The sequence below is a fragment of the Tympanuchus pallidicinctus genome, unplaced genomic scaffold (assembly GCF_026119805.1).
Source record: "Tympanuchus pallidicinctus isolate F22 unplaced genomic scaffold, pur_lepc_1.0 scaffold9, whole genome shotgun sequence".
Lineage (NCBI taxonomy): Eukaryota > Metazoa > Chordata > Aves > Galliformes > Phasianidae > Tympanuchus > Tympanuchus pallidicinctus.
Window position 1 is genome coordinate 3,102,620 of NW_026294813.1, and position 12,430 is coordinate 3,115,049.

At 35.3% G+C, this 12,430-nt stretch overlaps 1 protein-coding gene across 2 annotated transcripts in view; it reads right to left on the reverse strand.

Annotated features, from left to right (window-relative positions):
* Positions 1-12,430, reverse strand: part of NLN (neurolysin) — a 37,472-nt gene that overhangs the window by 9,109 nt on the left and 15,933 nt on the right. For both annotated transcript variants that reach the window (XM_052670435.1, XM_052670436.1), the window contains exons 4-8: positions 7,220-7,327; positions 5,918-6,020; positions 4,797-4,957; positions 3,272-3,407; positions 798-1,164 (exon numbers count right to left, since the gene is read on the reverse strand). In XM_052670435.1, the coding sequence (XP_052526395.1) occupies positions 798-1,164; positions 3,272-3,407; positions 4,797-4,957; positions 5,918-6,020; positions 7,220-7,327 (875 nt within the window). The remainder of the gene's footprint in view (positions 1-797; positions 1,165-3,271; positions 3,408-4,796; positions 4,958-5,917; positions 6,021-7,219; positions 7,328-12,430) is intronic.

The window sequence follows — 12,430 nt, forward strand, 5'->3', positions numbered from 1 at the left end:
GGAAATTCACATTATACGCAGAAAGGAGAGAACAGACAAATAGATAAAGTAGAAAATCTGTGCCTACTTCTAAAGCAAAATATATATACTACTGTATCCACTAATTTTCCTTACTCAGAGAAGTAAATAAATTTGTGCTTTAAAAAATGCATGAACATATAAATTACTACAAAAGAAATTAAAAAACAGCAAGAAACAGACCGAAAAGGAATAGCTGAAAACAAGTTTTGCCAAATTAGTCAACTCTCTTAACCTCTGACAGAACATAGATCCTGCTGCTAATAGCTAGAGAGCAATAGAGATTAACCTAGATGTACATTTCAAGGGGTGCTCAATGGCAATCTTTTTTGGGTCTTGATCTATCTGACATCTTCTTCAGCAGTTTAGAGAACTAGCTACACAGCAGGCACACAAAGTTTAAAGAGGAAATGGGAGAAATGATACACTCTGAGCAGAGAGGAACAGGACTGATCTGAATAGTTAAAACATTAATGAGAAGTAAAACATGGTATTTCAGTTAGAAAAGGAAAAAGAGGAATGGTGGATAACTGAGTAGTCAGCAATACTACACAAAATGAAGAAAGTTTTAATGGTTCAAAAAGTGAACATGAGCAGGAAACACGTTAGTACTGAAGAAAAAAAAAAAAAGACAAAATAATCTATCTGAAAGCAGCCCAACAGCAACAGTCTCACCAGTGGGACAAATATTTACTTCCCAATGTATTTAATTTCACCCGCAACAGCAACCCAGTAAACCAAGTTCATTTTAAACATATATATAAAGCACTAAGTCATACCGAGGATAAAGGTCCAAGTAGAACTGCCCTAATGTTTCTCCTGTTGAATTGTCCTTTACTGTATAAAGAGTAACACTGTCATGCCAAACATGAGCACTTTCCACTTCCTCAAATACAAGTCCAAGCAGCTTTTGGTAAATATTCAATAAGCCTTCCGTAACAGCCTCGATTGGGAAGTATTCCTTCAGCTTTTCTTGATCTATGGAGTACTTCAGCTCTTCTGTTTTGTTCATATAATAATGAAGATCCCATGCATTGATTCTTCCATCATAATCACAGTTTCTCGCTTGACACTCCTTTTTCTTCAAATCTAGAATGAATTCTCTTTCCTTCTCAACCAATGGCTTTAGCTTCTCACTCAAATCATCTGAAACAAAGACTGCCTTTAAATCAGCTTGTTCCTTACTATAATGTATATTCTTATAAAACACAATCACATTTATGTAACATAACTTAACAGTGCTTGTCCCAGAAGGCATACTTGAGTTTTCTATTTGTTGATGAACAGGAAGCAAATTGGTTTCTTGTCTTAATGAGTTTTAACACATACATGTTGTAAGCAATGTAGAAATACAGAGGGGCTTAGCAGTACTGTGAAAGGTTCTGATAAATGTGGACTTATTCAAAGACATAAAAAAATGGAACGTAATACTTAACACACAAAGTAGCACCTGACACGTGCTTGAAGCTTTGTATTTTACTTTGGCTAACCTCAGTTTTTTCAATGTGTTTCCACAGAAGCAGCCAAACACTACTACTGTTAGTTACTGGAATTGCAACGAAGGATTCCAACACTTTTTTTGAGATCACTTAAGATCAGATTCTGATCTATTTCTAGCTATAGTCCTATTGAACAGCAATAAACCAAAAGCTCTTGGCTACATGATAGCTATCTACTCTTCTACCACAGCCACTGTATATCAAACTTATTAATCTCAGTTTTTTCCAATACAGCTTTTCTTGGAAAAGGAAGGGCCATAGCACTATGAAACCAATACACTAAATACAAAATATTTACGTTTATTGAAACTCCCTTGAAGTACATGCTGTGTTTATTATATTCTGAATATTTCTGAACTATACTTTTCTTTAGGATTTGAGGTTAATGGTCTGTCATGGCATACGGAGCGTAAAATTTGAGTACTGGCACTCCTGTTTCTTGTATGACTGTAAGGCACTATATACTTTTACATGACTGATAAATACTAATAGTTTTCAGCCCAGAATACACTAAATTCCGAGTAGGGCAAAATGGTAGATTTTCCTCCTAGCCATAAGATCAACTTATGAACATCGGTTTAAAACAGGTATATATATGAACAAAACATACCAAATTATACTGTCATGCTTTGGCTGAATATCGAACAAAATTACTAAGTTAAAGCTGACAACCTGATGAAAGTTCTCCCTCTACCAAAATTACCACAAAATATTTTTGAATAGTAAAATACTTGTAAAAAGCTAAAGTCACCACCACAATAACCAGGACATTTTGAGGTGTGTCAGCTTCATAACAAATTAAAAAATCCACACAGTGTAATGTAATCCTATGTAGAATTATGAAAATATACTGGATAGAAAAGAGTTCAAAATATTGCAAATGTACTTTAAAACTCAGGCAATTTTAAGAATTACAAATCAAAACAAAGGGTAATTTATAAATACACCGATAATTGATATTGCCACAGCACAACGTGAGAAATGAGAAAGAATTAAAGGTAAAGGAAGAGATGCATTTTAACCTCCTTACCGCCATATAAACAAACAAATAAATAAATAAAACAAAACACTATCACCAAACAACTTACTGCTGTACAAAGTAGTTTTGGGGATTTTGATTTTATGCGATATCTAAATATACAATCTTCTTCACTAAAATGAGTAAAAGTTCCCCAAAATCAACAGGCTATACAAATCTGCATCACTGTCAAAGTATCTCAGTTGTCAGATTGAATTCCACTAGAGAGCTTTTGTCTTCAGAGGAGTCATGTCATTCCCAGTTTAATTTATTTTATACAGTTCATTGAACTAACATCATCACATACTCAGATTTTTTATTATACTCATTGCTGTTGTATCAATGTACAGAAAGAAACACTTAAGGCTACATGGGCACAAAACCTTGCAGCTAATGTAAAGGGAACAAAAAACTGCAACTCTGCTGCAGCCTTCTGAAACTGAATCTACTTTAGTGGCACATGTTATTCTGGTCGAAATTAAGATAACTGCATGGTGCGGCAGAGAATGATAACAGCTTTTCTCTTTGGCTATCATTAGGCAGTTATTTTCAGATTTTTATCTTATACTTCCATACCATGGAGCAATTTGTACAGCTATGATATAAAAACCAGGGACCCAGAGGCAATAGATAGATAGATAGACACTACTGCCAATCGTGTCTTTCAACGTTTCTTTGCTGAGGAGCCATACTGCTAGTGCAAATACAAAAAGATCATTTATAAATTAGAACAAACCTAAGAAGGTTGTTACGTTATCTGTGCTCTTTGCAGTGTTTACCTCCAAAACAAAGTTGGCGTGTGTATTATAACCAAGCAGCTCTGCTACTTTTGCCCTTAGTGGAAGCAATTGCTGAAGAATTTTGGTGTTCTCCTAAAAAAGAAAGCAGGCAAGTCTGTGAAGTGAAACCAGGAAATCTAATTATCAAACAATTACATAAATATCTGTAATCATTACAAATAGAAAACATATAAAATAAGACACTTTAAAACATAAATATTAAAAAAACCCATAAGCTTAGAGAGATTTTTGAAATCTTTCAAAGCACTTGATCACAAGTAGCAAGATAATCTAGCTCTTTAGTCAATCCGAGCCATTACATTCCCTACTGTAATTAATCTATTTCAATTAATCAAAAGATATATCAGTCGTTTTAAGGATAACAAATCCTTGACTCTTGCAAAAATATTATTTCATTTATCAACCATTTAAATGTAAAAGATGACAGGGACACAGCTGACAAAATTCTTAATTGCTTGTTAGTGGTTAAGACATACTGCAAAGCTATTGTGCTAACATTCAAAGCTTATTTACTTGTTTGTCAGTGTTCTGACAATAGCAGCCAGAGAAAGGGATCTGAAAGACAAAAAGCCCCAGGCCCTGACCTAGATAGTGTAGAGGATCCCTGAGAAGCTGAAAACATAACTGTGTTATCTTGATTTCTAGAAAAACAAGATTTCTCAGGAAAAAAAGAGAAATAAATAAATCAAGGTATGTATAATGTACCAAGTTTGAAGTTGCCTCCCCTAGTTACAACAGCATACTCCTTTAAGTGTTCTGAATTACAGCTGTTGGTGTCATTTCAATTTCTGATCTTCACATTTCACAGCACTTGAAGTACAAAAGCACAAGCCTAACATTGTTCTCTAACGAGTGGTTGGTACAATTGCCGGCTGAAAGACACTTCTCTCTTTTCTTCTTTTCTCACCTCTTTTTTTATTTGTACCTACTTAGGTGTGCTGCTCTCATCAGTATAAAATAAATTGTTTGTGAAATTATCTCTTCTTTCAACAAATTAAATTTCCAGATATCTATTTAATTAAATGAATCTTTAAAAATAAATTAGTGGTTTTTTAACACATCATTAAATACCTCCTCAAGAAGCAGTGTATTAATTTCACATGTAATTACATTTCATAACTAGAACACTGAAATAATCACTGCCATCCTGCCATCCTGAAGAACATGAAGGTCTAGAGAAGCCATATTCTGACTGTGCCATCTGTGAAGTAAGTGCAAGATACTACAGAACTCTGTAGAGAAAGTCATCGTTTTCTCAAAATGCCACATATATCAACAGCACCCACTGACATCTTAAGATGTATACATGTACATACACGTGAAGCAAGGAATTGCTGAAGATCATATTAACAGGCTTTAATTTCACAGTACTAAACAATATACAGAGTTCAAATCTAACATCTGAATGTCCATATTTCAACCCTGTTGTTACCTTGTAAAAAAAGGCAATAAACAATGTACCTCTTTGCATCTTGTGTTAAAGGCAGATTCCATTTTTCTCCTTGTTTCTGAAATGCAGCACTTCTTCATAACAGGAAAATAGTGAGGATATTTTAACGTTATTTTATATTTGTCCTCCTCAGTCTTCTCTAAACACTTTATAAAGTCATCAGGCAGGCCTTCTACAGAACACAATTCAATAAAGAATATTTCCCAGAATTATCTACTCACCTCTTTTTTTTTTCTTTTTTTCTTTTTTTTTTTTGTTACATTATTGCATTTGTTTTGCTGCTACCTAATTTGACATCAGGAGTTTAAACAGAAATACAGTTCTTCTCTCTGCTTAATACCATTAATGCTATTATTTCCTAATAAGCCAAATGAAATAAATTTTGAAACGCTTTAGTAATGAGCGAAAGAGAAAAAATGTGAAGATACCAGATGAAAACAAACCATGATGTTAGAAAGTATCTTAATTTATTTTTTATGCTATGCTCTCCAGAAATGCATCTCTAAGTCTTCTGTTACGTGAAATACATTTAGGTAAGGTACAAGTAGGAAATTCTTTACTCAGAGGGTGATGACACACTGGAACAGGTTGTTCATAGAAAGTGAGGATGCCCCATCCCTGAAGGCATTCAATGCCAAGACGGATAGGACTCTGGGCAGCCTGATGTGGTGAGTGGCAACCCTACTCACAGCAGTTGGAATGGGATGAGCCTTAAAGTCCTTTCCAACCCAAGCCTTGTATGACTGTATGACTTCTAGATCAATTTAAATGATTTCAGTGGCTTAAATATCTCGCATGACAGAAAATTCAGATAGTTATAAAGAACGTAACACATGCTGGATTGCCTGATATTGGAGAACTGAGAAAAGAAGCAAAGATGAGTAATGTTACAGAAATAAAAAGGTAGGGCAGATATGCTAACTTTATGCAAGGTGTACACTTCAGTAAGCACAGGTCTACAAAGACATTTTAAACATCTGCAAGTTGTAATTCTAAACTCTAATTGGGGAAGAACTAAGAATGGAATACAGCTGGAATTTCATATTATCTAACCATCATTCAGTGGGCCAATAAAAGACTACCTGCAATACTGGAAGGCAAAGAAAAGGAAAAAGGCAAGTATAGTACTCACCAAGTTCTTCTTTGGAAAATACAAGAAACGTATTTTCTTCATTCAGGTTTTTGTTGAAGTCTATACACAGCTCACTTAATTGTTTCTTCATTTTCATTATTTCCTATATTGAGTATAAACTAAAATTAGTGGAGAAAAAAAAATCAACTGACAATTACTATCTTCCACATTAACAGTATTTAATTTTTTTCCAGTTAGGTTCTCTGCTAGCCTACAATGAATACTACTATTGGCTGAGTAACATATTGCAGGAAGTATCACGTCTCCCCTGTCCCTGAGCTCATTTTTACCCTTCTTTTGTCTTGAGTAATCTAGTTGCCAATGAGCCCAAGGCTCAGCCTAGTGCTCTAACAATTTCAGAAAATTAAAAAACATTTTTTGAACCAGAGTACAGGCAGAAAAGAGAATACCCATACAAGATAAAAGCATTCCAAATTCACTTTAAAATCCTCATGTACACCTATCTGAAATATGTTCTAATGTATTTTATAGCATGACTGCCCCTTACTGGCAAGTTCACACGAACGCTGTAATCACAAGTAATGAAAATACCAAACAAACAAGCAATTTGGCATAGAATAAAACTAGTGGAAATTTTACTTAAATATAGCTCAACTATTATCTACTTATAAAGTATTTAAAAACCCCGTTAGGATTGGTGGCCGTTTGGTAATGCAAATACACATGAAACAACATTGTCACTAACTTAAGTACTTGCACAAAGAATGATTTTTTCAGAAAAGACAGAAATCTATTTGAGAAGCGTAAATCTTGATGGTTACACAACTTCAGTTCAGAATTTAAAGAAAGTTATGTCAGTCCCTTTACTTCTGTGACTTTCAGAATTGAAAAGTGCTTTATAGGCTTAATTTCTTCTCTAATGGGTTCAAGATTCTCAAAGCTCCTTTGAAGTCACCTAGAGCTAAAATCTTGGAGTCATTTTACAATGATGGTTAATATCTGAAATTAAAATATCTATGACTTCATAATAGTTACTACATATGTGCTTCTGAAGCTTGGGCTCACAATTAATATTTTTGAGAAGCCATTGGTTATGAATCTAATTTGGATCAAAACAAAAAAAAGTCAAGTATACTACCTCTATCTACTGAGTGAGGAATCCAACAAATTAATTTTAAAAACTAATGATAATTAGAGTTTAAAAGATGGACATAGAACTAAGAACAGTTAAGATTAGAGCAGTAATTAAGCAAGACCATAGGCACAAACACTTAATACACAAGAATAATACATCTCTTCAACAAGTTTCTCTTTGATTTATAAACTAAGAACCATATTTACATGTTGTACTTCTTTAGGAAGATGGAGTCCATTTCTTTTTCCCACTTGAACTGATTTGTCTAGGTACCGCTTTGTTTCAGGCTTTACATTTTCAAGATTGCAGGTTTGCTGAAATGACAGTACAGCATAATTTAATTTACAATACAGTGAGACACACACACTAAGAATTTACAAGGGTCTGAACAGAATCACAGAATCGCTCAGGTTGGGAGTGACCTTAAAGATCATCCAGTCTCAACCCTTTCCTGGCAGGGTTGCCCTCCCACCAGCTCAGGCTGCCCAAGGCCCCATCCAACCTGGCCTTGAGCACCTCCAGGAATGGGGCACCACAGCTTCTCTGGGCAGCTGTGCCAGTGCCACACATTCCTCTGAGTAAAAAAGTTTCTTTCTAATATCTAATCCAATTCTACCCTCTTTCAGCTTAAAGCCATCAGTCCTTGTTGCACTGCTACACTCCTTGAAAAAGATTCCCTCCCATCTTTCTTATAGGCATCACAGAAACAATGCAATATCATGAATTATAGTACGAAGGATTTTCCAAAAAGTTATTCTTTATAACATTATTTTCATATTGATGTAGCATGAAATCTTCTTTTACTGAATACCTCAATCAGAATCAGGAACAGAGACACATTCTGCATACACTTTTCCTAAGTAGCACATTTATATGCTGTCACAAAAGCTAACCCTTTTAGTTATGATTGCAGTATACTAAAGCTCCTAACGTAGATATAGCTTTTCTGTATATTATTAACTAGCAGAAATCAGTGCTATAAGGTAATATCATAGTTTAAAAATTGAAGGGATTAAAAATAATATTACTAATTAAAAAAAATCTTAAAAAGTAAGTGCTTCTAGCATTCACTGAAGGTCTTCAAATAGTATAAAAGTGAAGCTTATAGATCTTTCTGCTTTTGGTCAAAGCAATCCACAGCAACAAATAAAAAGGTACTTCTGTGTCTGGTTATACAGCTACAGAGATTCCTGAATGATCATTTTCTAAAGCACCCAATATTAAGAGACAAGACACTAGCTGTAACAGAACATGGACCAACATCATGAGGGTCTTCCTTCCAACTGATCAAAGCTAAACTATTTAATTCAGAAAATTGTGATTTTATCCTAAGTTGTAAATACTGCTATAAAATAGCATTTTACATTATAATTTTATCTTCCAGTAGCTAAAAAAGAACATTATAACAAGATGCAAGCTACAGCACTTGCTAAAAAGGACATATTCTATTTAAGTTCACCTCTAAAATAGGAAGGTGTTGGGATTAGTTATGGCTTGTCTTAACAACAACCTAACCAGCTTACCTACATACAATTAATTCATAGCTAGCATATCTAAAAAAATAAGAACATTGAAACATGCAAATTTTATGAAAGAGTTATACAACTGTGTACAAGTGTCAACTAACAATCATCAGTGCAAATTAACTCTTTAATGATAAAAAATAAGAGGTAAGAACCCAATTGCATTCCAGGAGAAAATGAATAATACTGGCAACCCTGAAACAGATATTTTGCCAACTGCTATTTTAAAATAATTTACATGACAGCACATAAGCAATATCTCCTTCTGCTACACACGGTACAGACCTAAAAAGTAGTGTAGATTGGTTGTAGAATCATGTAAGAGATTAGAATGGTTAAGCTTTCCCTTCACTCTGCAAAGAATCACAAGTCATAGAAGCATTATAACAGAACCACTAAATATTAATGCAATTGTACATTATATAATGTGTCCAGGGACATGGTTTCCCCTAAAGCTGTGGGCAACCTGTTCCAGTGTGTTACCAATCTCACTGCAAATCCAACAGAAATCTATACTTATTTAGATTGAAATCATTTCACCTTGTCCTATTACAAGAAGCCTATATCCTCCCTTTCTGCAGTTTCCATTTAGATACTGAAAGACTGCCATCACATCTCCCTGTAGCCTTCTTTTTTCCAGGCTGAACAGCCTCAGCTTTCTCAGACTATCCTTGTAGGAGAGGTTCCACCTCTTGGATCATTTCTGTGGCCCTCCTGTGGATGTGCTCTAGCATGTCCTTGTCTCTCATGTACTGAGGACTCCACATCTAGACACAATACTCTATGTGAGGCCTCACCAGTGCAGACAGAGAGGCAGGATCACCTTCCTTGCCCTGCTGACCATGCTCCTTTTGATGCAGCCCAGGATATGGCTGTCAGTTCATTAATGTTTATATTGTGCTAACTGTGCTGAAGGCTCAGAAACAGTGATGAAAAAAAAGTGGAGCAGGCTACTCTCTGTAAAAATGAACTCCTATAGCAGTTAAGGACAGAGGATTCTGAAAAGTTTTGGTTAATAAGGCCTTGTGAAGGATTTCCCAGCCTCAATATCACGCATATATCAAAAATGGAACTACCACACTACTGAAAATCTCTTTGGCCCGAACACAGCAGAGATTTAAGGAAGAAAGAGAGAACTCGCAAATACTAGTTTTATGTCCCTAAAGCCAGAGGATATTGGTGCCTACTACATAAAGCTAAACGCGAGGAAGAAAACTGGGGGAAAAAGGGAGTGAAAACTAAAGGAGTGTTCTACATTCTTCTCTTGGTGACTACATACCTCTCCATACACTTTCAAGATACCAATATTAAATAGCTTCCAGTATTTACTGTAGCCTTTGAGTAGTTTATCTGTATCATAGATGTGCTTAAGTCAAGGACAGTACACATTCAGAAAGACCGGTCAGGTCTTGAAGGACAAGCCATCGTGAGCAACAAGGAGCCAAGTGTTCTCTGCAGTCATGTTTGTAGTTCTGTCTGGTCAGGATGCTCTGTGCAGTTCACCAAATAGCCTTTGTAAAAGAAATGCTAATTTTGAGTGTACAACACACATGAAATTTTTGAATTTCCCCGAAGTTTTTAAGTGGTGATTGTTGTTAATTTTATACACCATCTCAAAGTTTTGAACAACCATGCTACTTTATCCTATGAGAAATAAGCAGAATAAGAAATAGAATAACTTAGAATATTGTGAACAAAAACTGCAGCAGCTGTTTACAACAAGCTGAGATTCCTGAATATGTGTGGGTGGAGAAGACTGGCAACATTCTTAAGCATGCCTGTGCTAGCCAACATGTGCAGATGTTGGGAATAAGAAAATTTTACATGATAGCTTCCCCACCAAATTCACTTTTATTGCAGGTTTCAAATGCCAAAATAAAAGTTTTCTAAAGAGTAAGTTCCAGGGCATATTTGACAACATAAACCTATGAAGAATGTTTCCCCTTATGTATGCAGAAAAGAAAAAGGCTACATTATTTTCATTTTTTAAGTTAAATACAAAAACTTCACAGATCTTCCACCATCAACAGTTCCTAAATAAAGCTGAACCAATGAAAGTTTAGTCATTAGTCAAAAGTCAATTGAGTATGGCATATTTATTCATCTTTTAGTGGAGCAACTATATTATAAATAACATGCAAGAGCATGGGGCCTCACTTTCTTCACTGCATTTAAACTGTCCCCTGAATAGGATCATAAAAATTCCAATATGAATTATTATATCGGAACTATAACAGAACACAAGGGTGATGAAAAGCCTGATTTAGCCAAGGTATTTTGCTAGCTTCTTTAAACTGATGAAAAGATTGCAGGAAAACATTCCTGTGTGTCAAAATCTCTTTTTGACCTGGAACTTGACTTCTTAACTAAGAGATTCCAACAGGATAAAGCATTAGAAGTTTAGTAGAAATTAAGAAGAACTTTGTACTGTTATTTGGAAATAATCAAACTATCAGTCTGCCACTGTTGACAATTTCACAACTGCTCTGAAGAAAAAAGGTATTACTACTACTTTCACGGTTGCTATGAAGTTGACACACGCTGAGATCTTAGTGCAGGTCACTACCCTACAGCGCTAACTGAACGCTAAAGATTCTTGCATGCTGCAGTTATGCCAAGTGCAATCTAAAAAACACTAATGGGAGATCTAAACAGAAATTGTAACTATTATATAAGTCGAATATTGCTGAAAGGAAAACAAAGCAAGCATTACATGAAAACAGTGTTATGAAGAAGTTGAACTGAAAGTAATGAAGAGTTAATAACAGCAATCAGTTTCACTAGCTACTAACAGAAATACCTGTAAACTAAAAACAGATGAATACACAAGTATGGTAGGTTAGCCCTAGATCTATCTGTGTATACCATACACAGGAGTGAGAAAATTGCAGCAAAATAAAATATATCAAGCATTTAATTAATAGCAACTGATTCCAGTAACTGACACCTCAACATAAGGCACTATCTGTCAAAACATACCAGAAAATACTCAAAATGATCCTCTTAAACACCTACACAAACATGTATATAACAATATCCAGTTAGAAGTAAACACTAGAACATATGCCTTGAAAATACAGAAAACAGTGCTACTGAAATGTACTTCACTATGGTGCTGCTAATACTCATACATACATTTCAACACTGCAAAAAGTACAGACAATTGCATCAAGAAACAGGGCTCCAATGTACGAGACCTGCACCTAAAGTAATGCCTCCTGTTTTATTCTGTTAGCCATCATGTCAGAGGTAGGTGTTGGTGCTGTGGTAATAGAGTTGAATCTTCCCACCAGTATCATGTTACATTTTGTTGTCATGTGACAGATGGCAGCAGAGACGCATTTCATCAAGGAAGTGCAGATGAAGCAAAGCTGTGTCACTGAACTTCTCCATGCAGAAAAACTGGCACCCACTGACATTCACTGACACCTAGTGAACACTTATGGAGACCAAACAGTGGATGTGAGCACAGTGTGGCAGTGGGTGGTGCACTTCAGCAGTGGTGACAGTGAGTTACCTCCACTGGTACAGATTTTTACGAGCGCAGTATGAAGGCTCTTGCTCATCACCGGTGAAAATGCATAACTCATGGTGGTGAGTATGTTGAAGAAGAGTGTTTTGTAGCTGAAAATTTGCTCTGTCAAATACTGCTACTGTGTGCTTCATACCTGTTGTAACAGGTTGTAATAAGAAATAAATAGCAGGTATTACTTTTGGAGCAACCTACATATTATTAGCATCACTGACAATTTTTAAATTGGCAGGGCTGAAAGGAAAGATTCACTTGGACCATGGACAAATGTATATTTGCCATCACATTTGATGGCTTCCCTGCATTACCTCTAAATTACGTCTGGATATTAATATTAAATGTTACTAGATAGATTTGAATAA